Source organism: Oncorhynchus masou, chromosome 32 (genome assembly GCF_036934945.1).
Source record: "Oncorhynchus masou masou isolate Uvic2021 chromosome 32, UVic_Omas_1.1, whole genome shotgun sequence".
Classification (NCBI taxonomy): Eukaryota; Metazoa; Chordata; class Actinopteri; order Salmoniformes; family Salmonidae; genus Oncorhynchus; species Oncorhynchus masou.
The window spans coordinates 52,863,517-52,891,445 of NC_088243.1; the positions used below are offsets into that span (position 1 = coordinate 52,863,517).

The 27,929-nt window shown below is 40.7% G+C and overlaps 2 protein-coding genes across 4 annotated transcripts in view; both read right to left on the reverse strand.

Annotated features, from left to right (window-relative positions):
• fam13b (family with sequence similarity 13 member B) overlaps positions 1-18,882 on the reverse strand; it is an 85,253-nt gene extending 66,371 nt beyond the window's left edge. For both annotated transcript variants that reach the window (XM_064954351.1, XM_064954350.1), the window contains exons 1-3: positions 18,666-18,882; positions 1,124-1,285; positions 252-432 (exon numbers count right to left, since the gene is read on the reverse strand). In XM_064954351.1, coding sequence (XP_064810423.1) covers positions 252-402 — 151 coding nt within the window. In that variant the 5' untranslated portion in view covers positions 403-432; positions 1,124-1,285; positions 18,666-18,882. The remainder of the gene's footprint in view (positions 1-251; positions 433-1,123; positions 1,286-18,665) is intronic.
• Positions 18,883-22,284: 3,402 nt separating this feature from the next.
• Positions 22,285-27,559, reverse strand: LOC135526195 (C-X-C motif chemokine 14-like). 2 transcript variants are annotated; one of them, XM_064954353.1, is made up of 4 exons: positions 27,239-27,559; positions 26,299-26,404; positions 24,445-24,558; positions 22,285-23,661 (listed from the first exon to the last, which is right to left on the reverse strand). In XM_064954353.1, exons 1-4 carry the CDS (start codon positions 27,303-27,305, stop codon positions 23,646-23,648), a joined length of 303 nt encoding a protein of 100 aa, XP_064810425.1. In that variant the 5' UTR covers positions 27,306-27,559; the 3' UTR covers positions 22,285-23,645. The 2 variants fall into 2 exon arrangements, with proteins under 2 accessions (XP_064810425.1, XP_064810424.1); XM_064954352.1 differs by having other exon boundaries at positions 22,285-23,664; positions 27,239-27,558.
• Positions 27,560-27,929: the final 370 nt, after the last annotated feature.

Genomic DNA, 27,929 nt, shown 5'->3' on the forward strand with positions numbered 1-27,929 from the left:
GGAAGAGTAATGGGATTTACTGAGCACGTAAAAAGATAATAAGGTAAATGTGATGCTCAAAGAGATTAATCATTTGCCAGAGAGAGAGTGTGCGTGTGTATTTTTTAGGTCCCATTCATGCAGCTCTCCTGTGTCGCACTCAGTAGATAGGCACAAACTCTAAATAAGTTATTAGACAAGGTAGTAGCCTTCCGTTTGTTATCTAAGGAATACCTCTGCAGTTAGAAATGCAGTGCGTGTGTGCCACTCACCATGCTCCTCGATGTACTCTACGATGTGCCTGACCAGTAGGGGGACCTCCTGGCCTGGCTGGCCGCTCTGCTGCACCACATCTAGGGGAACCCCAAAAACCCTGGCTGGTGTCAGGGAGTCGCTGGGGGAAGGTGAGAGGCTCTTCCTCATCGCTTCCACAGCCGAGCTGTTTCCGAAGGTCTGGACACCCGCCAGAGCCAAACCACACAGAGGAGAGACAGAAACACTGTCACAGGCTGTGCTCTCCATCCGATATACATATACAAACACACACACACAGGGCAGACTGTGGGGCAGGTCCCAGCATTATACAGATGAAATCTGACTAAATCTAATCGGGCCCCGTCTGACCCTCCCTCCCTGCCTGTGCAGCTATCAGGCCCAGCTAGCTCGGAGCAAGAGGGTTATGTAAGTATAGTGAGAGTCAACTGCAAGTGTGTCTGACAGCCATCAGAACAGGCATGTTAACAATGCGAACAGGAGCAGGTGCCTGGGCTTGGAGCATTTGAGCACTAGCTCCGCTCCATTTCAGTGACAGACTTCAATGATCTGTGCCCTATTAGACAAACACACACTGACCAGGCTAGCGGACCTCTCTAAAGATCAGCTCTGCTACAGGTCAGCCAGGGGCATATTAGGCTGTGAAAACAAATACCAATCCATCCAGACACCAATTACTGACTACAGATTTAAAAATCACAGGAGTGTGTTGTCAGTGATGTTGGAATGATTCACACTCCAAATGGCTTGCCATTTGTTATAGTAAACATGTTCAGGACCAGCATATTACATCAATGTTAAATGTACAGGAAATGGATTCGATTTTTAGGCTGCAATTTGACCTGTGTGTTGTTTATGTTGCTGTACTCACCGTTTAGCACTTAAAACACCCAGTAGTTCACCTTATCTTCAGCACCACTCACTAGCAGTGAATCAAATGGTCATCTATGGCTGCTTCAGGCTATGGCAAAAGATGAGCCTGTAGTTCCTCATTGACAGACCGCGAATCCTGATCAGGACTTCAGTAGCTTAGCTGCAGGGGAGAAAGGAACAAAAGTGTTGGAAAGAAGTTGCTTCGGTTCTGAAACCACAAGGCCACAATGACCCCTTAATTGCTAAGAGCTGATCCACATTAAAAACAGCAAAACATGCTTATTATAGGGCCTAACGAGTGGCGCAGTAGTCTAAGGCACTGCATTGCAGTTGCTAGCTGTGCCACTAGAGATTCTGGTTCGAGTCCAGGCTCTATCGCAACCGGCCGCGACCGGGAGACCCATGGGGCGGAGCACAATTGGCCCAGCGTCGTCCGGGTTTAGGGAGGGTTTGGCAGGCAAAGGGTGTCCTTCTCCCATCGCGCTCTAGTGACCCCAGTGGGGGGCCGGGCGCATTCACATTGACACGGTTGCCAGGTGTGCAGTGCTTCCTCCGACATGTTGTGTGGCCAGCTTCCGGGATAATATGAAAATTGTGTCAACAAGCAGTGCGGCTTGGTTGGGTCGTGTTTCGGAGGATGTAACAGGAGTTCCAGCGATGAGACAAGACTAACTACCAATTGGATACCACGAAAATTGGGGAGAAAAAGGGGTAAATGTAAAAAAAAATACATGCTTATTATTACTGCACGTAGCCTAGTTTAAATGAAATGTAGTTCTACTAAATGCATTACATCATTTGGAAAAACACCAATATTTTCATAAGATATACAATAGTAGCGATGGGACGGGGATCTATACAGTTACCCTCTGGTTATTATTTGACAATATCGCAATATTATTTTTGCACTAGTTGGCTGTACCAAAACTCAAGTAATTCAAAGCTTATTGCCTATCTTTTTAAGTTAGGGAGCCAATTTGTTTTTCAGCACTTATTTCCACGACAGAACAAAACTTGTTTTCTCGTGGCTTTCTTGTCCCTATGCAGAAGACATACACTACATAACCAAAAGTATGTAGACACCTGCTCGAACATCTCATTCCAAAATCATGGCATTAATATGGAGTTGGTTCCCCTTTTGATGCAACAACAGCCTCCACTCTTCTGGGAAGGCTTTCCACTAGATGTTGGAACATTGCTGCAGGGGACCTGCTTCCATTCAGCCACAAGAGTATTAGTAAGGTCAGGCACTGATGTTGGGTGATTTGGCCTGGCTCACAGTCTGCATTCCAATTCATCCCAAAGGTGTTCGATGGGACTGAGGTCAGGGTTCTGTGCAGGCCAGTCAAGTTCTTCCACACCGATCGAAAAACTATTTCTGTATGGACCTCGCTTTGTGCACGGGGGCATTGTCATGATGAAACAGGAAAGGGCCTTCCCCAAACTGTTGCCACAAAGTCAGAAGCACAGAATCATCATTGTATGTTGTACAGTTAAGATTTCCCTTCACTGGAACTAAGTGGCCTAGCTCCAACCATGAAAAACAGCCCAGACCATTATTCATCTTCTACCAAACTTTACAGTTGACACAACGCAGTCGGGCAGGTAGCGTTCTCCTAGCATCCACCAAACCCAGATTAGTCTGTCGGACTGCCATATTGTGAAATGTGATTCATCACTCCAGAGAACACATTTCCAATACTCCAGAGTCCAAGCTTTACACCACTCCAGTCTCCGCTTGGCTTTGTGCATAATGATCTTAGACTTGTGTGTGGCTGCTCGGCCATGGAAACCCATTTCATGAAGCCACAGGCAGTTCGGAACTCAGAAGTGAGTATTACAAAAGATGACTAACGATTTTAACGCGCCATGCGCTTCAGCACTCGGCGGTCCCGTTCTGATAGCTTGTGTGGTCTGCCACTTTGCGGCTGAGCCATTGTTGCTCCTAGAGGTTTCCACATCACAATAACAGTGCTTACAGTTGACCGGGGCAGCTCTAGCAGGGCGGACATTGGATGAAATGACTTGGAGAGGTGGCATCCTATGACGGTGCCATATTGAAGGTCACTGAGCTCTTCAGTAAGTCCATTCTACTGCCAATGTTTATCTATGGAGATAGCGTGGAAGTGTGTTCCATTATATACGCCTGTCAGCAACGAATGTGGCCGAAATAGCCGAATCCAGTCATTTGAAGGGGTGTCCACATACACCATACAGTCATGGCCAAAAGTTGAGAATGACACAAATATTTCCAAAAGGTTTGCTGCTCCACTGTCTTTAGATATTTTTGTCAGATGTTACTATGGCATACTGAAGTATAATTAATCATTCCATAAGTGTCAAAGGCTTTTATTGACAATTACATGAAGTTGATGCAAAGAGCCAATATTTGCACACTTCTTTTTCAAGACCTTTGCAATCCGCCCTGGCATGCTGTCACTGGGCCACATCCTGACTGATGGCAGCCCATTATGGCATAATCAATGCTTGGAGCTTGTCAGAATTTTGGGGTTTTGTTTGTCCACCCGCCTCTTGAGAATTGACCACAAGTTCTCAATGGGATTAAAGTCTAGGGAGTTTCCTGGCCATGGACCCAAAAATCAATGTTTTGTTCCACAAGCCACTTAGTTATCACGTTTGCCTTATGGCAAGGTGCTCCATCATGCTGGAAAAGGTATTGTTTGTCACCAAACTGTTCCTGGATGGTTGGGAGAAGTTGCTCTCGGAGGATGTGTTGGTACCATTCTTTATTCATGGCTGTGTTCTTAGGCAAAATTGTGAGTAAGCCCACTCCCTTGGCTGAGAAGCAACCCCACACATGAATGTCTCAGGATGCTTTACTGTTGGCATGACACAGGACTGATGGTAGCGCTCACCTTGTCTTCTCCGGACAAGCTTTTTTCCTGATGCCCCAAACAATCAGAAAGGTGATTGAGAAAATTACTTTACCCCAGTCCTCAGCAGTCCAATCCCTGTACCTTTTGCAGAATATCAGTCTGTCCCTGATGTTTTTCCTGGAGAGAAGTGGCTTCTTTGCTACCCTTCTTGACACCAGGCCATCCTCCAAAAGTCTTCGCCTCACTGTGCGTGCAGATGCACTCACACCTGCCTGCTGCCATTCCTGAGCAAGCTCTGTATTGGTGGTTCCCCGATCCCGCAGCTGAATAAACTTTAGGAGACGGCCCTGAAGCCTTCACAACAATTGTACCGCTCTCCATGAAGTTCTTGATGATCCGATAAATGTTTGATTTAGGTGCAATCTTACTGGCAGCAATATCCTTGTCTGTGAAGCCCTCTTTGTGCAAAGCAACGATGGCGGCACGCGTTTCCTTGCAGGTAACCATGGTTGACAGAGGAAGAACAATGATTCCAAACACCACCCTCCTTTTTAAGCTTCCAGTCTGTTATTCAAACTCAATCAGCATGACAGAGTGATCTCCAGAGTTGTCCTCATCAACACTCACACCTGTGTTAACGAGGGAATCACTGACATGATGTCAGCTGGTCCTTTCATGGCAGGGGTGATGGTGAAAATGTTTTCTGGGGATTCCAGTTCATTTGCATGGAAAAGAGGGACTTTGCAATTAATTGCAATTCATCTGATCACTTAATAACATTCTTGCGTATACGCAAATTGCCATCATACAAACTGAGGCAGCCGACTGAAAAATTTGTATTGTGTCATTCTCAACTTTTGGCCAAGACTGTACATACAAAATTATGTTGAGCAATACGTTTGGAACTTTGAAATGCAGTATAAGACTGCAATACATATCGTATCGGCCCCTAAATATTGTGATAATATATTGTGAGGTCCCTGGCAATTCCCAGCCCTATACAATACATGAAGATATTCAAATGATCCCACAGAAAGCTTACAGTGTTGGCATGCTAGAGAATACCTTAATACAGACATTTCATCTAGAAGCTATCCACATGCATGTGGTGTGAGAGACATGACAGCTATGTTAGAGCCCAGTGGTGCAAGGATTCTTCCAAATTAGGCTAGTGTAAGCTAGATGGTGGAACTTGAAGCTGTGCTTACTGGCCTGTCATGGCCTCCCAAATGAGTCCACCAGCTCAGGAATCATGAAGAAAAACAAAGTTGCAAAAACTAACAGGCTGCCAATGCCTGTTGGCTAAGTAAGGGAGATGCCTTCTCAAGGGAGAGAGTGGGGTGTTAAAATATTAACAGACTAGGCTGTACTTATGAATGGAGCGTCGTTAAGTGCACTGTGCAGTAATGTCTTTATAAGACCGATCTATGAGGCATAAATTAGGCTAGCTTCACACTAAAAACAGTTCAATGAAGACGTTTATCCTTTTTGGGATAGGGGGCAGCATTTTCACTTATGGATGAAAAGCGTGCCCAGAGTAAACTGCCTCCTACTCAGTCCCAGATGCTAATATATGCATATTATTAGTAGTATTGGATAGAAAACACTGAAGTTTCTAAAACTGTTTGAATGATGTCTGAGTATAACAGAACTCATATGGCAGGCAAAAACCTGAGAAAAATCCAACCAGGAAGTGGGAAATCTGAGGTTTGTAGTTTTTCAAAGCTTGGCCTACCGAATACAGTATCTATGGGGTCAAATTATACTTCAAGGCTTCCACTAGATGTCAACCGTCTTTAGAAACTTGTTTCAGGCTTCTACTATAAAGGAGGGGGGGAATGGGAGCTCTTTGAGTCAGTGGTCTGGCAGAGTGTCACAGACTTTTGACGCGCAATCACGAGAGAGGTAGCTCTCATTCCATTGCTTTTCTACAAACAATGGAATTCTCTGGTTGGAACATTTTTGAAGTTTTATGTTAAAAACATCCTAAAGATCGTTTGACATGTTTCTACGAACTGTAAAGGAACTTTGACTGTCTGGACCCTGTGCTCGCGCCTCATGAAGATGGATTACTGGGCTGAACGCGCTAACAACAAGTGGCTATTTGGACATAAATGGACTATATGGAACAAATCAAACATCTGTTGTCGAACTGGGATTCCATGGAGAGCATTCTGATGAAGATCAAAGGTAAGTGAATATTTATAATGCTATTTCTGACTTCTGTTGACTCCAACACGGCAGATATTTCTTTGGCTGGATTGGGCTCTGAGCGCCGTACTCAGATTATGCTTTTTCCGTAAAGTTTTTTTGAAATCTGACACAGCTGTCGCATTAAGGAGAAGTATATATTTTATCAAACGTTTGAGTATTTCTGGGATTTGATGTGCCTTTCTGCAAAATCACCGGATGTTTTGGAAGTAAAATATTACTGCACGTAACGTGCCAATGTAAACAGCTTTTTGGATACAAATATGCACATTATCGAACAAAACATACATGTATTGTGTAACATGATGTCCTATGAGTGTCATCTGATGAAGATCAAAAGGTTAGTGATTCATTTTATCTATATTTCTGCATTTTGTGACTCCTATCTTTGGCTGGGAAAATGGCTGTGTGTGTTTGACTTGTCTCTGACCTAACATAACCATATGTTGTGCTTTCGCTGTAAAGCCTTTTTGAAATCAGACACGATTGGTAGATTAACAAGAAGTTTCTTTAATTTGGTGTATTGGACTTGTTAATGTGTGAAAGTTACATATTTAAAAAAATATGTTTTTGAATTTTGCGGGCTGCCCTTTCAGCGGAATGTTTTCAAGGGGTGATGCTAGCGGAACCCCTAGCCATATACTTAACAATTAAGTACCTTACTGTGATTAATTTAAAACAAAGTGGTCAAAAAGAAACAAATAGCCTATTAGCAAAGGTTTGGAACTCTTAGTCTTATTGAGAGCACTAATTTACCACCCGGTGATGTCACCAGGAAGGCCAAGACTCCATCCCACCAAAACAGGCTGAAATTTCAGGCTGTCTTTTCAAAAAAGCTCTTAGAGTAAAAAGGAATTATCAGCATTCAAAATTGTACAGTATTATTCCAACTGCATAGTGTGGAAATATATATATAAAACACAGAAGAAGTTATGTATTCAGGTTGATGACTGCACTGGGCCTTTAAGAAACACAAATGAAGTCCCCAATCCCAGCTCGAGTCACACTGCTTCGTGGTTGTGACGGTCATTCTCACCTTCCAAAGGGATGCGATTAGACGTCATGCTACTATATTTTCCATGTTCTGACCCAGGCTGCACAATTCCTGTGCACACGCCCACCTAAATCAGAGGATTGTTTCAAATTCATCTCACTATGAAAATGGAATTTCCTATCATGGAGTCAGTCCTTGCCACCCACCATGTTCCGCAACAAATGACCTACATTCAATATGAAAGTCATTTCTACAAGATGACGATGAATCGCTTGCCCCTGGCCTCTTTTTGGTGGAAAACTCAAAGAAACCCTCTTGTTCTGTACATGAAACTAGTGCAGCTCATCAATTACTTTGCATCCCTCTTGACAAAGGGCTATTTTGTGCTCATGAGAAGCCCTACTTCTACTGTCTTACCAACCACTTCATTTCACTGCCTTGAGTGTCTGCATCACAAAATACCACACTATTCCCTGCATCACAAAATACCACACTATTCCCTATGTAGTGCATTTCTTTTAATCAGGGACTATAGGGTTGTGCACTATATAAGGTGCGCTTTGGGACACACCCTTTGTCACCAGCCACTCAATGTGGTCTTTTTACAACATACCATTTCCAGTACAATCTCCAATAAGCATGGTCTTCTTAATCAGAGTGATTTGAATTCGGCGAGGGTCACAGACAGACTTGATATAATAGGAAGATGGGCACAACGGGTACAGAGCAAGGACAAAATGTTCCCAAATCCCCCTGTACTTGGCTTTCATGGACAGAAAGACTGGCCCAATCTTAATCCCACATATCATGCGTGACAATCTTTTCATCCACAATGTCAGCCATTGTTAAGGGAGGGAGAGGAGCCCAGACAGAACGATCAGTCAATGAGGTGGTGCATTGTTCCTGTCCGGTTCTGCATTTCATCTGCCAAGCCTAGCAGCAGTCCTCTCACTTATGCTTTGCTTTTTCAACAATTAAATAACCACCAATGCTAATGACATATCTGCAATTGGAGGAGGGGGGGCAATTTCCTAAATATTTCCACTTAATCTGCATAAATCCTGGGAGTTTGGAAGATTATGGTTATTGCAGAAGCTTGCATGACTCCATTGGGACTTGAGTTCCCTTACATTACTCAGAAAGAGAGGTCTGCGAAGGACTGATTTACTCAACCTCCCGCCTGCACCCCCCGGCTTACTGTCTGACTCCCACCCGCTACCGCAAGACCTGGTCCTGAACCCAACCACAGTCCACAATGTTAATTTAGACATGTGAAGCAGCTCACTTGGCAGCAATGGTCACTGCCATTTTGTGCCCTATAGGCAATATTAAAATGTGCAAAAATAACCTACCAAATACAGTGGCAAGAAAAAGTATGTGAACCCTTTGGAAATACCTGGATTTCTGAATAAATTGGTCATAAAATTTGATCTGATCTTGATCTAAGTCCCAACAATAGACAAACACAGTTCTTAAACTAACAAACAATTATATGTTTTCATGTCTTTATAGAACACACCGTGTAAACATTTACAGTGCAAGGTGGGGAAGGTATGTGAACCCTTGGATTTAATAACTGGTTGACCCTCTGGCAGCAATAACCTCAACCAAACGTTTTCCGTAGTTGCGGATCAGACCTGTACAATGGTCAGGAGGAATTTTGGACCTTTCCTCTTTACAAAACTGTTTCAGTTCAGCAATATCCTTGGGATGTCTGGTGTAAACTGCTTGAGGTCATGCTACAGCAACTCAAATTGAGTTGAGGTCAGGACTGACTGGGCCACTCCAGAAGATGCATTGTCTTCTGTTGAAGTCATTCTGTTGTTGATTTACTTCTGTGTTTTGGGTCGTTGTCCTGTTGCATCACCCAACTTCTGTTGAGCTTTAATTGGCGGACAGAAAGCCTAACATGCTCCTGCAAAAAGTATAGATAAATGAATTCAAGTTTTTCCGTCAATGATAGCAAGCTGTCCAGGCACTGAGGCAGCCTCAAACCATGATGCTCCCTCCACCATACTTTACAGTTGGGATGAGGTTTTTATGTTGGTTTTCCGGTGACTTTGTTTCTCTTCAGTGTTGTGTTCCTTCCAAACAACTAAACTGTAGTTTCATCTGTCCACAGAATATTTTGCCAGTAGCGTTGTAGAAAATCCAGGTGCACTTTTGCAAACTTCCGACATGCAGCATTGTTTTTTTTGACAGCAGTGTCTTCTTCCGTGGTGTCCTCCAATGAACACCATTCTTGTTTAGTGTTTTACGTACCGTAGACTCGTCAGTGATGTTAAGCATGTTCCAGAGATTTCTGTAAGTCTTTAACTGACACTCTATGATTCTTCTTAACCTCATTGAGCATTCTGCGCTGTGCTCTTGCAGTCATCTTTGCAGGACGTCCACTCCTAGGGAGAGTAGCAACAGTTCTGAACTTTCTCCATTTAGACAATTTGTCTTACCGTGGACTTCTGAACGTCAATGCTTTTAGAGCTACTTTTGTAACCCTTTCCAGCTTTATTCAAGTCAACAATTCTTAATTTTAGGTCTTCTGAGATCTTTTGTTCGAGGCATGATTCACATTGGGCAATGCTTCTTGTGAAAAGCAAACTCAAATTTTGTGAGTGTTTTATAGTGCAAGGCAGCTCTAACCAACATCTCCAATCTGGTCTCATTGATTGGACTCCAATTAGTTTTTGGAGACACTATGTGTGTTTATTGTTGTGACTTAGATGAAGATCAGATCAAATGATGACCAATTTATGTAGAAATCCAGGTAATTCGATGGGTTCACATATTTTTCTTGCCACTGTAGGTTAAATTACCATTCATTTTCCAAACAGTTTATCTTCGATTTAATTTAAAATATTGCGATATGCCTGGCTAGGTTTCTCCGTTTTTCACTGACAGTCGCAACTCAATCATCTATTTGGTATTTGCCGTGCGCTCAGCTCAAACTGCGTTCCTTTCCGACTGTAGGTTGTGAGATTTTAAACAATTCACAGCTTTTTTACCTTTTAAAGAAGCTAAATAATCCTCTGTGGCCAAATCATGCTTTCTGGTGTATTAGCCTATTTTGAATTATTTTATTTATTTCTGTATAGACCGGAGTAAGCTAATTAGGCTATATAATTTTGGCAATTTAATTACATTTACACGGAAAATATATATATAAAACGCAAGATCCAGCATTTTAAGATTTTACTGAGTTACAGATGAGGAAATCAGTCAATTGAAATCAATAAATTAGGTCCTAATCTATGGATTTCGCATAACTGTGAATACAGATACCTTACAACAAAAAAATAGGGTTGTGGATCAGAAAAACAGTCAGTATCTGGTGACCACCATTTGCCTCATGCAGCGCAACACATTTCCTTCACATAGGGTTTATTGTGGCCATTGTAATGTTGTCACATGCCTCTATGGCTGTGCGAAGTTGCTGGATATTGGCGGGAACTGGAACACTGTCGTACATGTCGACCCAGAGCATCCCAAACATGCTTAAAGGGTGACATATCTGGTGAGTGTGCAGGCTATAGCAAAACTGGATCATTTTCAGCTTCCAGGAACTGTGTACGGATCCTTTTGACATGGGGTCGTGCATTATCATGCTGAAACATGAGGTGATGGCGGTGGATAAGTGGCACAAGAATGGGTCTCAGGATTTCACAAGTTCTCTCTGTGATGGTTTCTCACAGTTTGTGCATAAATTCATCAGTTACGCAAATCCAGTTTCAACAGCTGTCTGGGTGGCTGGTCTCAGACGATCCCACAGTTGAAAAAGACGGATGTGGAGGTCCTGGGCTGGCATGGTTACACGTGGTCTGAGGTTGAGGCCGGTTGGACGTATTGTGCCAGATTCTCTAAAAAGGACATTGGTGGCGGCTTATGGTAAAGAAATTAACATTCAATTCTCTGGCAACATCTCTGGTGGACATTCCTGCAGTAAGAATACAAATCACATGCTTCCTCAAAACTTGAGACATCTGTGGCATGGTGTTGTGTGACAACTGCATATTTTAGCGTGGCCTTTGATTGTTCTCAGCACAAGGTGTACCTGTGTAATGATCATGCTGTTCAATATGCTACACCTGTCAAATGGAGGGATTGTCTTAGCAAAGGCGAAATGTTCACCAACAGGAATGTAAACAAATTTGTACACAACATTTGAGAGAAAAATGCTGTGTGTGTGGAACATTTCTGGGATCTTTTATTTCAGCTCATGAAACCAACACTTGTTGTGTTCATATTTTTTGTTCAGTATACTTTGGAGAAAGCTTAGCTTCCTCTAGCCTTATGGACTCACCACCTATGTATTCCATCTTTAAAATTGTTCATTGGAATTTGGTAAAAATGACATGCCGTTGCATGTTCTGTTAAGATGAATTACCATAAACTAAAATGTGATTTCTGCATTCTGAGAACCGTGGGTGGACGCCCTAATCAGGTTACACAACCAATACATATTGGTCCAGTAAATTTCTTAAATGTTTGGTCAATTTTAATGCTGGACTGTCAAGTTTCTGTCACCACCTTTTCCTAACAGAAACCCTGCAATCTAGTAAACTACAACCTAAATCATATTTATTAAGTACATTTCCTTGGAGGAACTGCCCCACGCATAGGCAGCCTACTCTCCTTCATTGAGACCGGACATATGAGGCCTACTTGATCTTGCATGCACGTATGCCCAACTATTGGAGGAGAAGTAGGCTACTTAACTTGAAGAGAATTGAAAGTGCGAATTCAACAAATGTTTTTTATTTAATTTTTATAGAGCGTTTCGGTGGCAGTGTGTTGAAAGCAAGTAGAGAGCTCAATGGAGACTATGTATTCCAACTAAAAAACACACAAGTAATTGACTTTCACCTCGACAGACTTTCTACTGTAGGTCTGAGGTGACTGCCTCACCTAACCTCTAAAGGCGTCTGCATGCTTCCCATCCAAAACAGTTCGGAACAGTTTGTGTGTATATTACCACAAACATTTTGGTCTTCGGCAAAGGGGTTTTTCGGCTGATCGTGGACACTACATTTTTTCCGAAGCAAGCTGAAATTCATTAACCAAAGGTCATTGGTTAACAGTAGGGATTCTTCAATAAATGTTTTTTTCAAACTTTATTTAACTACGCAAGTCAATTAAGAACAAATTCTTATTTACAATGACAGCCTACCCTTGCCAAACCCTAGGGTGATTCAATGATAGTGAAAAAATGTGCATGAAAACTTTCAAATTACCGCACCAAACATCTAAGAGGTAAAGTTGCGCAACTAAGCAAAAACGGCTAAATTAATGACAGATTTCTTGAGCTATCTTAGATTAATTATGACTATTTTTAGGGAGTGTATACTGGCTACGGCATCTCAAGATGGAAAAACAGTACTATTGACGCTTTTCTCTCGTTTTTCAAGCGAATGTCTTAAGGGAGTATGCGAGCACACTTGTTCAGTTAGGTGCCAGCCAAAATGAAGCATGTGGAAGCCTTAAGTGGCACTGGCAAGTAAAGATAATAGGAGAGGTAGATATATTGACACCACTGAGAAACAGATTTCACAACTGGGCAGTCTGATATTGACTGGAGGGAAGAGAGGAAAAGGATATAGGCTAGGAGCAGACAGAGACAACATCTGCAGAGTCAACACTACCTCTGAGTTGAACCTAATGCTAGTCCTGAGGTTGAACTCATTGACCTTAATTGGAAAATAGGCCATTGGCGATAAGTTGAGTGCTAATAATATGGGTAGAAAGAGAAAATAGGGGGTAGTAGTAGGGGATAGGAGATGCTGTGCTACTCTTGCCTTTGACACAGCAGTTGCCTGAGCATCCCATGGGACTGATTCCTTAATAACTAGATCTCTTTAGGGGACAGGAATGAGAAGGGCTTGTTATTTAACCAAAGGCCGGGGTGGCAGAGAGAAAAAGATAATAGTTCTCTCAGTAAAACAGCACCTATTCATAAGTTACAGTTTACGGCACTGATGTAGCCTAAATTTATACAGGGTGCCAATGTATTGTTCTGTAGATAACATACTAGGTTAGATAATGGAACAGATAATCAGTTACGACCTAGGTGTGAAATGTCTGTCACAATGCCATTTTACTGTCTGAGCATGGGCAGACCTAACCATGTTTTGTGCATTTGCATACATTTTCCATACTGATGTCAACTGTTTGAAGGCTTGAGGTGTGGGTGTAGGCTTGAAATGCCTGCAACTTAGCAGAGTTGGCTCGCTTGCCTTAGACAATGACATTCTGATTATGGATTTAACATAGACTTTATCACCTCTGTACCAGCGCAAAACAAGAATCCTATGCTTTGTTGCAAGGAACAGTCCTTCAGCATTCTCAAAAGATTGTTGTGTGTGTGTGGGGGGGTGGGGCTGATAATGAGAGTTGATATTTGAGAGCTATGAATAGCTAATGCATGGCTTAGCACATAGCAACTTAAAACAGCAGGTCAAAAGAGAGAAATTCTTGTAAAAATATAATATCTTCAGAGAAATTAGCCTTACCTCGCCTGAGCCCACTACAACCAAGACAACGAAAAAAAAGCACATCAGAATGACTTTGCAAACTGAAGATCCCTCCTTTGCTGCTCAAAGGAAGTAACAACTGATTTATAACAAGGGTAGTGCCTCACAGAAATGAGTCATCATGACAAACCTCACTGGGCAGATCAAAGACTGGAATGATACAATGGAGGAAGACAGGTTTGTGTCATCAATGTTGTGAGGCCCATTGTTTAGCAATAACCACAAAGCGTAAAGCTTCAGAACGTTGGAAAACTTCACTTACATGTTAATTTCAAGCAAAGTACAAGCTATATTTGTAGGTGTAAATCATATTAATGCCATCTTAACTGGCTTTATAATATATCCTTTACTACAGCCCTACTAATATCCAACTTGAAGAATGTATTTTCTGTACTAGAAATATTTAGCTAGCTAGCTGCCCATTGTTAGCTGGTTGGATGGGCAGCTAAGCAGGTTGGTATTGCATTGCTTGCCAGCATTGGAGATCGACAAACAAAGCAAACAAATGATATGCCGGCTAGATAACACTGCTTTCAACCTTACCTAGAAGGGTTATGATACAAATGTCTCATTCAAAAATAGTTAGCCAACTAGCAGTCTTTGGGTTGCTTGAATGTCGTCACATTCAAAATGCTCAACAGCTAGTAGCAACTTGATCCAGTCCTAGCCTCCAGAAATACACTGCAGTGGAGAATAAGCAAAGCAAAAACTCGATAATGTTCTTGGTCTCTCCCCGGCTAAAAATAAATCCACGCTCACTTGTTCGGCTTTTTAAAAAATAAATAGGTTTTAACCTTTATTTAACTAGGCAAGTCAGTTAAGAACAAATTCTTATTTACAATGATGGCCTACCCCAGCCAAACCCTAACACGGACGACGCTGGGCCAAATGTGCACCGCCCTATAGGAACTCCCAATCACTGCCGGTTGTGACAGCCTGGAATCGAACCAGGGTCTGTAGTGACTCCTCTAGCACTGAGATGCAGTGCCTTAGACCGCTGCACCACTCTGGAAAAAACACATGTAGGCTGCTGAGCTTGTCTGATGCTTTAAGCACTGCTATTCAAAATTAAGACAAATTACTAAAGAGGGCGCCAGAGATCAATAGGCTAACCAGAAGATAGAAACCAGTTCCCGACCCTGCTGCTGCTAGTCTTCGCAGATTCTGGCATTAAGTCCCTGAAGTAGCTGGTAATAGGCTACACCATGGGTCAGCAACCTTTTCAATATGGAGTGCCACGTTATCGTACCATTTCAACTGATCTGCGTGCCAGTTATGATTTTCATATGCACATTTGTGGCACAATTTAAAAATGTATAATAAAGTCTTCATATCTCAAAATCAATGTCATGATAATCAAAATGATATCTAAATGAAAATGATACAAATATAAAAGTAGCTTCTATTGCAAATATGTAAAAATTGCCTAAATAAAGCAAACAGAAGCCCACAGGTAGAAAATATCCTGGGAAAAAAATGAATATCCTATAAAATCACAAAGGCTAAGCATGGCTTATCTGTAACGAACTTGCAAAATTGTATCAACTCTTAACTTGGTCCAGTGCAAAGCTGGTGCTAGCAAGTTTGCAAAACTGTATAAAAACAATTCTGGTCCCTCAAGGGTATCCTGTCCCAGTGAGCTCCAGACAGACATACACTGCTGTAAGCTATTTTGTGCAGGGGATAAGTAGTAATCAGGTATGCCTATTTTATGATGTTTTCGTCTGATCAGAGCATGACATATTTTCCCCCTTTCATGCTGAGTGGTAATCAATTGGGAGAGAGCTTGAAAGATTACAATTATGAACTATTATCATTCTAAATGGATGTAAAAACAGAGACTTTGTTTACTTGCCGTTCGAGGTGAAGACAAATTAACTTTGAAAAGCTCCAGTGATGGCAAGTTAAGGCAAATCAGAAAGAGTATTAGATCCCCAAATGGGCACATTCATAGGCCTACATTTGTGCGCAGGCCAGGTAGACTAGTCCTACTTCTATATGCGTAATCAGGTGTCCTTACTCACGATTGACAGGAGCACTCCAAAAAAGACAATAATTAATTTGACAACTCTTAAATGGAAATAAATAAACCAAAACTTAGTGTAGCCTAGGTTGTGCGCTCTGCAAACAACGGGTCCACTCCTACAATTACAACAGTAAGACTATAGAAAACACAAGGTTTTCTTGAAATATTTAAGCAATTTAATGCGGCACTAAAATGAATGCATTTCAATGAGAAATTCCTTTTTCTTTACCCTTTGTGGGTGGAGCCGAATCTGTTGCTAGCGTAGTAATTTTCTACATGGGGGATTTTAAACTCATTTCCTGAATTGACAAAACATTTCAACTGAATTCGCCCCTAAGAGTATCCAAGAAGCATTGGGTCAGGTGCCAAATAGGAGACTTTACTCCCAAGCTCATTTGGAGCCTATCAGTCCTGAAAGTTTGCTTTGCTGTGCTTCTTACGCCCTCTGACCTTGAGTGCGTACATACAGTGGGAAACTGATCTTGTGCCTTCAACTCCACTGCGCTCTACACTCAATCAACAGGAAAACAAACTCAGCTCAATATAGCCTTTGGCAGACGGTGCTTCACCACAGCATGTTAATCTTGTGCTTACAAACCACTCCCCTGCCTACGGACATTAGATAATATCAAACATTACTAGAGGTTCTAACATTTCACTAATAAGGATATACAATAATAAAAAAACGTATTTAAATCGGTCGAGTTATCACATGACACGATATAGGAAAATGTTTCACTCAATAAAAACTGATTCACAAGACAGGCAAAAACAGTTATGTAGAGGGGATAATTCATACTGGTGCACCAACTGTCTCAGGACTGTCCAATGTCCATCTAAGCTGCCAGGGATGGCGATGGAAAGGAGAGCCTAATCCAACACCAGGAGGAGAGCTCACCAAGCAGAGAAATCCCCTGGCCTGATGGACAGCTGGTTTAGGCTGTGGTAATCTGAACAGACACACATTCAGCAGGTTTAAAGGGCAGGACACCTCAACGCATCTGCTGCAAGCATCCGGTCACAAGATAGACCTGTTGGGGTACAGGTCTATCTTGTGATCGGATTCTTACTGGACATAGGCATAGGCCTACCCAGGGGCTCCAAGAAGCCAAGTTATTCTAGCGCCCGCCTTTTTCTGTTTAGAGAACCTCTGGGGTTAACCCGGTTCGTTTAATTCTGCTGCGAACACATTGGTTTCTGGCCTTTTGGACGTCCTGTCCTAGGCTCATCTGACCAGATTTGGTTATGCTTGGCCCGTTTGCGTCACAAAACAATCCTCTAGCAACAACAATCTCACATGGCAGGAGGCTGTGCACTCAAGTGACTTTATTTTCCTTTCCTGACATTCCCTCAAATGCTAAGGTACCATTAAAAGCTTGCCTGCAGATAAAACTCATTAACTATCTGTCTGACATAGAAGTAATTGAAGAGAGAGAGGAGATGACATTCAGTAACGTAGCAGGCAGTTAAACATTCTGGTATTCATTTTAAAACAATAAAAAAAAGATTAGGTCTAAATGTAATACAGTAGTTTGTAGAATCTAAGTCAATAGCACCAGCGTGGGCATGGCCTAGTTATAGTTCTCCATCATCAGAGCATCACTGCTGCTGACCTTCAAATCCCACATATTTGCAGTACTTCACAATCTCAAGCTGGTGTTAGCTTTATTGAGGTGGGCCATTTTCATTCAGCTTGGCATTGATTAATCCAAATAAAATGGAATTGCAGAGGACAACAATTCATTTTAATCACAATATTATTGTTGGATGAGGGAGACTTGTGTTGCTTTCGCATTGCAAACTATTCTTAGCGATCATTCCATCATATTTCAGGCATCCGCCATGCAATAAATAAGCTTGGTGTTTTTATTTAGAGGCCGTGTCAGAAGTTAATCAGATGTCTAGAGAGAAGAGCCAAATTAAAAACTCAATCAACACATAGAAAAAAAAGTGTCAACCCAGAACAAGAAAAGCATAAAATTAGCATGCAACTGTGGCATCCTGTTGGTGACCACTGAATATGCTTTAGCTAGTTAAATAACATCCATTGCTAGATGAAGAACAGTCAGCACATTTTGTGTGTGAATTTTATATACTTTTAAAATTCGGATAATAAAAAAATAAAAAAATAAACCGGTGTGGATTGTTCTCCATCCATCCTCTCCTGATTCAGACAATACCAATTTCATGGCATCCTTGGTTCAATAGCTAAGGACGAGAGAAAATCGAATATCCAATATAAAACAACCTTAAAATTACCTACCAGCTCTCTAAAAAGTCGGGTAAACAATACTAAAGATGTTTTATGACGTATAACTAGCTTTATTCCTGTGGCTGTGTGTCTAAAATTTCAAGCAGCTAAATGACAAACCTCACAGACAACCGTAATTCTATTCAACGTTCTGGTTTGCAAAGGAAAGAACATTTACACGGTTTTGTAGCTATTCATTTCAGGCTGTTTACATAACAATATGGTGTATTACAGTCTGATTAAGACTAGCCAATTCACTGTGTAACGTTTCCTAAATTGCAATAGAAAATAAACTATTGAATAAGCATGTGAGAAAACGAAAATGCTAATTGTGGTCATGTCTAACATTCGTATTAGCTAACACGAAACCGAAATTAAACCAATCTCTGGCAGGACTGACCGTGGAAAACTAGCTAGCTTTCTGGTTAGCATATACTAAATGTTAGCAGGCTAACTGGCAGAAGCTGCTTTTCACCTAGTTAACATTAGCTAGCATCAAATTCTTGGCAATGGGTTAAATTAAAACAAATGAACATCGCTAGTAGGCGTTTTAGCACATTCATACCCATCAGCCTGCGGACGTGACTCCAGAATAATGCAATTATTTAGTCAAACAAAAACACCTGTACAAATAATTAGGAAATGTTAACATGCTAACAATGTTAGCTAAACTGGCGAGCAAATGTTGTGAACCTACCAGATTAAATCCAACAGGAACGGAGAGCGATGACCATCAATTATCGTTTTGAGTTTTTAAATGGAGGTCTTAACGGACGACAAATTTTATCAAAATGAAACAGATATTAGCAAACCAAACAATTGATAACATAGCTAGCTATTTGAAAACAATTCGGTTCCCGTTTGTTGAAATTCAGATACCGTTTGTAGTTCGTTGCTATAACGTCTCAGCTCACACCCACAAGAGATGAAGCTGCCAAATTTTGTCCCCGCCTCTCCCATTGCTCGGGGTTGTATTAATTGGGCACCATACTTAATCAAACATACTAAAACAGGGAGGGACTTTATGGAATTGTCCAATAAAAATAGCTTATTTTCGTGTTCCGTCGAAAAATGTTTTAAACGTTTTTCTACGTTGTGTTCTAATGAATACCACCAGTAAAGCAAGCGGAAAACTTCCTCATCCAATCCACATCGCATCTCACATCTCTAGAAGCAAGAATGTCGGATACAGTAGCAGTTTATGATATAGCATATGATATAATCGCTAGCTACATGTTGCCATTACATATTTTGAAGAGACAGTCACAGTGCAGACAGCTAGATGTTTCATTATAAATGTTTTCAAGGTAAAATTACATAAATTAAAGTGGTTTACAAACAACCTTCCATGTGAATAAATACTCAAGTATCACCTTGTCTATACAATCGCAGCAGTTCACAAATCATGTTGATCAAATGAAAACAAATGGCTTGAAAATAATGATTAAAACATACATAGCATGAACATGTTGGCTACTGCTCATTCCCCTTTTTGGCTAAATTATTTGACTTTTCAGACTGTTCCAGCCTGAATATCGTGGATAAATGTATTCAAAAATCTTTAAAATGTTCAAACAAAGATGACTTTATCTGATACGATGCATCTTGGATTTGAAATTTGGGACTGTCCATAATGATCGAAAAGAAAGAGTTTGTGCGCCATCTACTGGGAGAAATACTACAGATTGTTTTTGCTGTTGTGGCTCTTGCTCAATAACAAGGATGTGATGTGATAGCCAGAACGAGCTGTGGCTCAAAGCAGACAAATAAACGTTTTTAGTCAGACATTCACGTTTGCCGTATAGAGTTCAAATATCTAGCCAATACATCTTCAATTGAATAACACTGCGTGTAAGGTGCTTGTCGGAACTGTAACGATTTTACACTTTCGTAAGTATAAACTGGTAGTAGTCATTGCTCTTGCTCGAGAGAACAAATTCTGGATGATTCGATAAGTCATCGTTTCACTGGCTTGTTCTCTGGAGAGCTTTCATTGGCTATTGCTGATCGCCGTTCTCAAATCTCAAAAATCAAGCATGCTTGAAAATATCGGGATGTCTGTGACTGCTCAAAGACGGGTTCGAAAGCTCTCAGATGGCGTCTCTTTAAACGATCGACGATGACGGCCGAGCGTCCCGAGTAGGAAACAACATGCGTATTTTGTGTCTGATCTCAAAAACATGTCTGGGACTGTTAAATCGGGGACAAAATCGGGTAGTGTACAGCCAGCTTTTAGACAACCATCATCTTTCTATGACAAAATATATTCTTCATCAGTGTCTCTATCAGAGGTAAACGGCCAAACGTGTTTCATTTTTGTTGTTGTTTTTGTTTTATTGGTGGCCACATGTCGTGTTTGTGATGCAGACATTTCTCAAATCAAAATCAAATCACATTTTATTGGTCCATACATATGTTTAGCAGATGTTATTGCAGGTGTAGTGAAATGCTTGTGTTTCTAGCTCCAACAGTGCAGTAATATCTCACAATACACACAAATGTAAAAGTAAAAACATGGAATTCAGAAATATTAAGATGAGCAATGTTGGAGTATGGAGTATATATATATATATATATATATATACAGTACCAGTCAAAAGTTTGGACAATCCTACTCATTCCATAGTTTTTCTTTATTTTTACTATTTTCTACGTTGTAGAATAATAGTGAAGACATCAAAACTATGAAATAACATGGAATCATGTAGTAACCAAAAAAACAGCTTCACCTGGAATGCTTTTCCAACCGTCTTGAAGGAGTTCCCACATATGCTGAGCATTTGTTGGCTGCTTTACCATCACTCTGCGTTACAACTCGTCCCAAACCATCTCAATTTGGTTGAGGTCGGGATTGTGGAGGCCAGGTCATCTGATGCAGCATGCCATCACTCTCCTTGTTGGTCAAATGGCCCTTGCATAGCCTGGAGGTGTGTTTGGCCATTGTCCTGTTGAAAAACAATTGATAGTCCAACTAAGCACAAACCAGATGGGATGGCGTATTGCTGCAGAATGCTGTGGTAGCCATGGTGGTTAAGTGTGCTTTGAATTCTAAATAAATCACAGTGTCACCAGAAAAGCACCATCACACCTCCTCCATGCTTCACAGTGGTAACCACACATGCGGAGATCACCTGTTCACCTACTCTGCATCTCACAAAGACACAGCGGTTGGAACCAAAAATCTCAAATTTGGACTCATCGGACCAAAGGACAGATTTTCACCGGTCTAATGTCTATTGCTTGTGTTTCTTGGCCCAAGCAAGTCTTTTCTTGTTATTGGTGTCTTTAGTAGTGGTTTATTTGCAGCAATTTGACCATGAATGCCCCAAACTGCTACAGACCTATATCTATCCTACCCTGCCTTTCTAAGGTCTTCGAAAGCCAAGTCAACAGATTACCGACCATTTCGATTCCCACCATACCTTCTCCGCTATGCAATCTGTTTTCAGAGCTGGTCATGGTTGCACCTTAGCCACGCTCAAGATCCTAAACGATATCTTAACCGCCATCGATAAGAAACAATATTGTGCAGCCGTTATTCATTGACCTGGCCAAGGCTTTCGACTCTGTCAATCACCACAGCCTTGGTTTCTCAAATGATTGCCTCGCCTGGTTCACCAACGACTTCCCTGATAGAGTTCAGTGTGTGGTTGCAATGCTGTGAAAAACAGAAGTGCTGTACTCGAGTACAACTGTATATTTTTTTGCATGGTTGTCACGCCCTGGTCTATATTTATCTTCATTTATTGGGTCAGGCCAGGGTGTGACATGGGTTATTGTGGTGTGTTTTTGTCTTGGGGTTTTGTGGGATGTCAAGCGTTAGTCTTTGGCTGCCTGAGGCGGTTCTCAATCAGAGTCAGGTGATTATCGTTGTCTCTGATTGGGAACCATATTTAGGCAGCCATATTCTTTGTGTGTTTCGTGGGTGATTGTCCTTAGTGTCCTTGTTCCTGTCTCTGTTAGTTTACACTAGTATAGGCTGTTCTGTTTTCGTTACGTTCTTTGTTTTGTAGTATTTGTATTAATTCGGGTTTGTTTTTTTCATTAAACATGGATCGCAATCTACACGCTGCATTTTGGTCCGACTCTCCTTCACCGCATGAAAACCGCTACAATGGTGACTCTTATTTTGAAAAAAACTATTCACGATTGAGTTGCCAGCATAATATCCTGCTGCTAGAAGATCACTAATCCCATCCCAGTTCATTGGGGAGCACATAGCACCTTCTATGGATAACATATTTTTATATTTAGGCTGTCTGAAAGCATCTTGATTTAGTAATTAAGATAAAATATCAAGGAAACAATGAAAGGGCTGTTTTCAGACAGTTTTATTGCTGTGCTTGTTGATTCACACTCCTTGGAATATTTTGAATGTGTGCTTGGTGAGTCAGTCCAAACACAGATACTTAACATTTGTTACCGAATTAACATTTAAATAGCAAAACAGGAACACAATAAATTACACTAGAAAGTCTTAGAATTCTCACAAAAGAATACAACATTTGTATGTATATATTAAACAAGAGGAATGCACATTCTTTGAAGAAAATGTATATTGAGCATTCTGTTTGGTGAAATAAAAAGTCAACTGTCATTGTAGCAACGTATAGCAATAGCTTGCAAAACAGTCACACCTTTTCAAAGGTCATCATTCAAAAACTTTTGGATTATATCATGAACATGCTCTATAATTAACCACTTATGAAACAATTTCATGATTGAATGTCTTGATTCTTATGAGGGTTACAATGAGATATTTCTTAAAAATGTTTATTTTCCCATAGGTAATGATGAAGACTTTCTTCTAAAATTAAACATGTTGATGAACTCCAGTCTTTGTAGAATACACCATAAGAAAACATCAGGACAAGGATACAAATGAGTAAATGGGAAACTTATAATACCATTGCTGTTTACAATTGTTCATATCAGGTAAAGAAAATATATGTCTTACAAGATCTAAATGAACAGGTTGACTTTATATACTGCTCATAATAAACTACAACTTAATGATTGCATATGGGAATGGCATGGCACCAATGAAATCTAAAATGACTACACATTGACCTGGGTGTGTTTTTCTTGTGTCCAATTTCTCTTTGAATGGACTCAAATTTACAAAATTATTGACATACATTTGGGTGCTTGGTCTGAGTAATTAATAATTCCCTTCATCACATTCCCTACACATGTATACAGTATGCTGTGTTTAACACTTCTGGAAGCACACCAAGCTACAGAAGTACCAGTATACAATAACAAGAATACCATGACCCCTTTATGTTACAAGACATCAACCTACAATAGTCCTTGGAACAAACAGATGGTTCAAGGGCAAACATCTCCTATCCAAAAAACATGGGCCAGATTCATCAAGGACCTTTCTCACAGCATTTCCTCCATTATCCTATTCCACTGGTAAACAGCCTTGAACGTTGGCATTGGAGAAACACTACCATTATTACAGTTGAAATGACTTAAGTGAGTAACAATAATTAGCCTGATGGCCAACTAAAACGGCACCAGCAAACTAGAAATCTCTTATATGCGTGATAAATCTCATTCCAAGACAAAGTACTGATTGCTCCGAGATTATGTCTTGTACTTCATAAAAACAGTCTTATTAATGGCGTTTTTTTTCCACTTTTTCCCCTTTGTGCACATAATCCATGGTTTAAGCTTCATACACCCTGCTAAGAGAGAAGGGAAAATGTTGTTAAATACAGCCAAATATACAGTACACGATTACTTAGCTATATAAATTCCTATAACCATACTTTCCATAGCGGGAGAAGCTACACGGACACACCTGTTGCCCAAATTGATGACGCATGTCGCATTGTGAGAGTCGACGAATGGATTAAAACAAAAACATTTTTTTTAAGTAGCTAGACATTAATGCCATAGTTTTTTTTGTGTGAAAATCACTACAATAAATGTGCCTTAGCTGTCACCCTGGCCTCTAGTACAAACTGTTCAGTCTATCCATATTACCGGAGCTTCATCTTATTCTTTGTATTTCTCTGGCAGAGTCGCAGCTACAATTTATGGAAAACACTTGGAGATAATAGATGGCGAAGTGAAAGATAGTGGTTTTCCCTACCCATCTGTGGTGAAGTTCCCTAAATGCTTATGACAAATCCAGCTCCTGAACCAGACATAGCCTAGCCAGCTTACTAATATTTTGAATATGCTGTAGCAACAGATATCATTAGCGAGGTAGATAAGGTTAGCATGTTAGCTAGCTACACTGACAGCTGTCAGTTACTTATTGTTATTTCTCCACTCAATGTGGAAATCACCACAACGTTCCCACCCCCAATTCGTGAATATGTATTAACAGCCTGCATCATTTTTCGGAGGTAGAACCTAAACAAGAACTTCAGCTATAGGATAGAAATTACATTGAAATACAGATGGTAATTGCCCTCTGGTGGGGGCCATTCAAATCATGGAGTGGGACGACCTCTCACCTATGCTTATCCTTCCAGATCCGGAACCACTTGACCAGGTTTTTGGTACTCTGCAGTTTAGGGTGCAGACAGTACTCCTGACCTTTGAAGCGTGCCACGTTCTCCATGGTGACACTGAAGAACAAAAGGAGAGAGTGTAAGAGAAACCAGCTGATCCACATTACTGCATGAACAGGCTTTAAAAACAGCACTGGGTATACATGATCTCGGAGCCTGGCTAGATGAACCCATTGACATTCAGAGCAGCAGTTGGAGAGACCGTCTGTATGGCATTTTTGAGCCAGCCGTGACATGTGCTGTGTTGTGTCCAGAGCTCTGCAGTGGCTTCTCAAATCAATCTCTTATAGTTTGTCTGCTTCTTAATTAATTATTCACCTGCCCAGCCAACAGAGGCCTTGGATAATTTCTAACTCTTGGTTGGAGTTGGAGGCACTGCTGTGACAGTGGAGGTGGCCCCGCAGAATGTTAAATTCTGAGACATGAGCCATGCCAGCCAACAGAGAGAAGGGGCACTGTTTCCGGAGCCCGCTGAGTATCATTTTTCACTTAGGTCAGTGGCCAGCAGCCACTATTTTATGCAAATAGACCAGCTTTAACTGTTTGGTGTTCAACTAAAATGTATCACATTGGCCCCAGGATATAAGACCAGTTTAATGGTCCAAGGAGCCAACAAATCTTTGTTGGATGGACCCTAAGACCTTTTGATAAAATCAAGAGCAATGTAATGTAATCCATGACAGCGGGACAAAAAAAACATTTGAATTCATGGTTTGGGTTTTTCTGTTCATGGGAACATATCTATGCAATACCTCAAGTGAACTACAGATGGCAAAAGAGTATGTGATTATTATGTTTTTTTTTACAAAAGTAAGCACCACTTCCACTGAAAATGACTAAAACGTGAGATCAGCATCTATTTTGGAAAGGGAAAGCAACAGTATTCAACTCCATTTTGAACCCTCAAAAAGAGTTAGAAAGTCACTCATATCTGAAGAGGTAAAGTCCATATTGGATGCCTATTGATTTCTCCCACCGGAGCAGCATCGGTTGTCAAACTGGGAAAGCTGTTCTGACTGTGGCATCTGGTGGAAATCACAAATTTCCTGGTTGCAAAAATTCTACACTGTTCACTCAATTTCAGTTTGTGTGAGACAACAAGCACTGAATAGTGTAGGGAATCATTGTACCATCTAAATCTCAGTGAAATATATGTTTAATAACAATAAATATAGTTTTTACAGCCGTTTGAAGCAGGTGGACAAAAAAAAAACTCAACTTTCATTTTGGTCTACCGGCTTCAAACAGATGTAAAAACAGTATTTTTCTTCTTATCGGAAATTATATTTCACAGTGATTTAGATGGTACAATAATTCCCTACACTTTTATGTGCTTGTTTTCTCACAAACTGGAGTGAAAAGTGTAGAATCTTTGCAACCACGAAATGACAGTGATTTCCACGAGACAACAGCCATAAAGTCCAGCAGGAGAAATCAATAGGCGAATATCACAGCCAATCACAACACTGGCAGGTAAGTAATACTGTGAAACACTATCCTGCCACTATTAGTACTAGATATACACTATTCAAATTCCAAAAATACTAAGTGTTACACCTTTAAGCTAATAGGTTCTCAATATCAGTTCAGATTCCATATAAGTATATGAATAGGTCAGTCAGCTGCTTTGTTATAGTATGAGATTAGAAAATTAGAGTGAATATTTATTAAAAAGTTTGTGCATTTGGTAAACAAACTGAATAGCACAAGGAGTGACTGACATCTGAGACAAGAGGACAAAAGCATTGTAGGGAGAGAGAGAAAGCAGGATAGAAATGATTCACAGAAATGACTCACAATATCATCTTCTCTTGGCAGAAAGGATGTTTGGGTTTGATCTCCAGCTTTTGCACATCCTTGTAGCGAATCTTTGGCCCTTTTCTTGTGCACCTGCACTTGTAGGCTGTAAAAAATAAATAAAACAGACATGTTACAATAAAATGGAGGTCAAATGAACACGTTGGTCTGAACGTTTAATCAGTAGATCTATATTTTCTAATGAGAATAACGGATCAGTTATGACTTTCGACTTCACACAGTGTGTCAGGCGCAGTTCTTAACCTGTATGAAAAACGAACAACGAGAACGATTGAATAGGACTGTAATTGTAAAACATTCAACTTTATTATTGTCTCCACTGTAAATCAAGGCTTGTGGATTCACACCGCCACTGGGACTGTTTAACACGCATGCAGGTGGTCAGGTGAACCGCTGTAGCAGGCTCATGCTTACTTTGAAACGTGTGACCCACATCTTCAATGCTCCCTCATCAAAAGTCATCTCAAATTCCTCAACACCGGGCATTACAATTCTCATCAACCACGCGAACCAAACAAATCAGATAAAGAGCAACGCATAAAATGCTAACAAACCATCATAAATTTGGTGAAATGTAAAACCTTAAAGGATAACATTTATACAACGTCGCCTGGCTTCAGACTGTGGCTGAGTGGTTAACGCAATAAAAACGAACAAAGCGACAATTGTACAAAACAAAAACAGTAATATAACTGTTATGAACAACAATAGCCTATACGGTTGCCAAAAGGGAGTAGATTTGGAGATTACAGGAGCATACATTACAGGAGCAATTCGGCTGCACAACGTTTTTTTTTTTACTCATTACCATCAGAGAAACATGTTTAACGGCTGAACACATACTATTTCCGATACATTTCAATAGGGTCTGGCTCCTTCACATAAGTTTTACATTGCTCAAATATAAATATATATTTACCTTCTGTATGTAGAGAATATAAAGCAATAACTAACAAAAGCAACGCTGCTGTTGTACAACGATGCATCTCGTCTGCTGATAAGGAACCTCAAATTCGGACCTCCCGGCTGGTTACCCAAACGAAACCTCACTCAATCGACAAGATCTTGGTATTCGCCCTTTAATTTGAGGAGATGACAAGAGGAACAATGTTTGATTTCTATTCTTCCGAATACTCTTGAGTTTTCACCAACTCCGTAGGTCCAGAGAGCTCAGATCAGAAACGTCATTCGGACTTCACGCTGCTTGCCGTCTTTCCCAATATGTTGTTGAGCAGCAGCTTTTAAAAACCCTCTCTGTCCCATCTCATTACCATGCACAGCCAGCCAACGAATCAAACACTTGTACAAGAGAAGTGGGATACATAAAAGAGAGGGTAATATAAGGGGAAGAACCCTTAAAGGAGTGGAAAGTGTAGATACCAGTTGATTAAAGTTACTATGCTGATTATCAAAGTTGCCTGGGACAGAGCGCAATTTACTCAAATATTCTAACAATGTAAAATCATTTGTGCATAGCCCAGACATTGCCTCTGATTTTCAAACATTTATATTCAGGCTACTCAGATTAATTGAATCTCCTGACTTCAGACCCTAGACATGGCATGATTGTGGGCAAAGGTCGTATAATCACAGTGGTGGTGAAATAAATA

Coding starts and splice junctions, on each gene's coding strand:
- LOC135526195 (XM_064954352.1), bottom strand. CDS start 27,305: ATGCATCGTTGTACAACAGCAGCGTTGCTTTTGTTAGTTATTGCTTTA. Junction 26,405..27,238: donor ATATTCTCTACATACAGAAG/GTAAATATATAT, acceptor TATTTTTTACAG/CCTACAAGTGCAGGTGCACA. Junction 24,559..26,298: donor TGCCAAGAGAAGATGATATT/GTGAGTCATTTC, acceptor TTTGTTCTTCAG/TGTCACCATGGAGAACGTGG.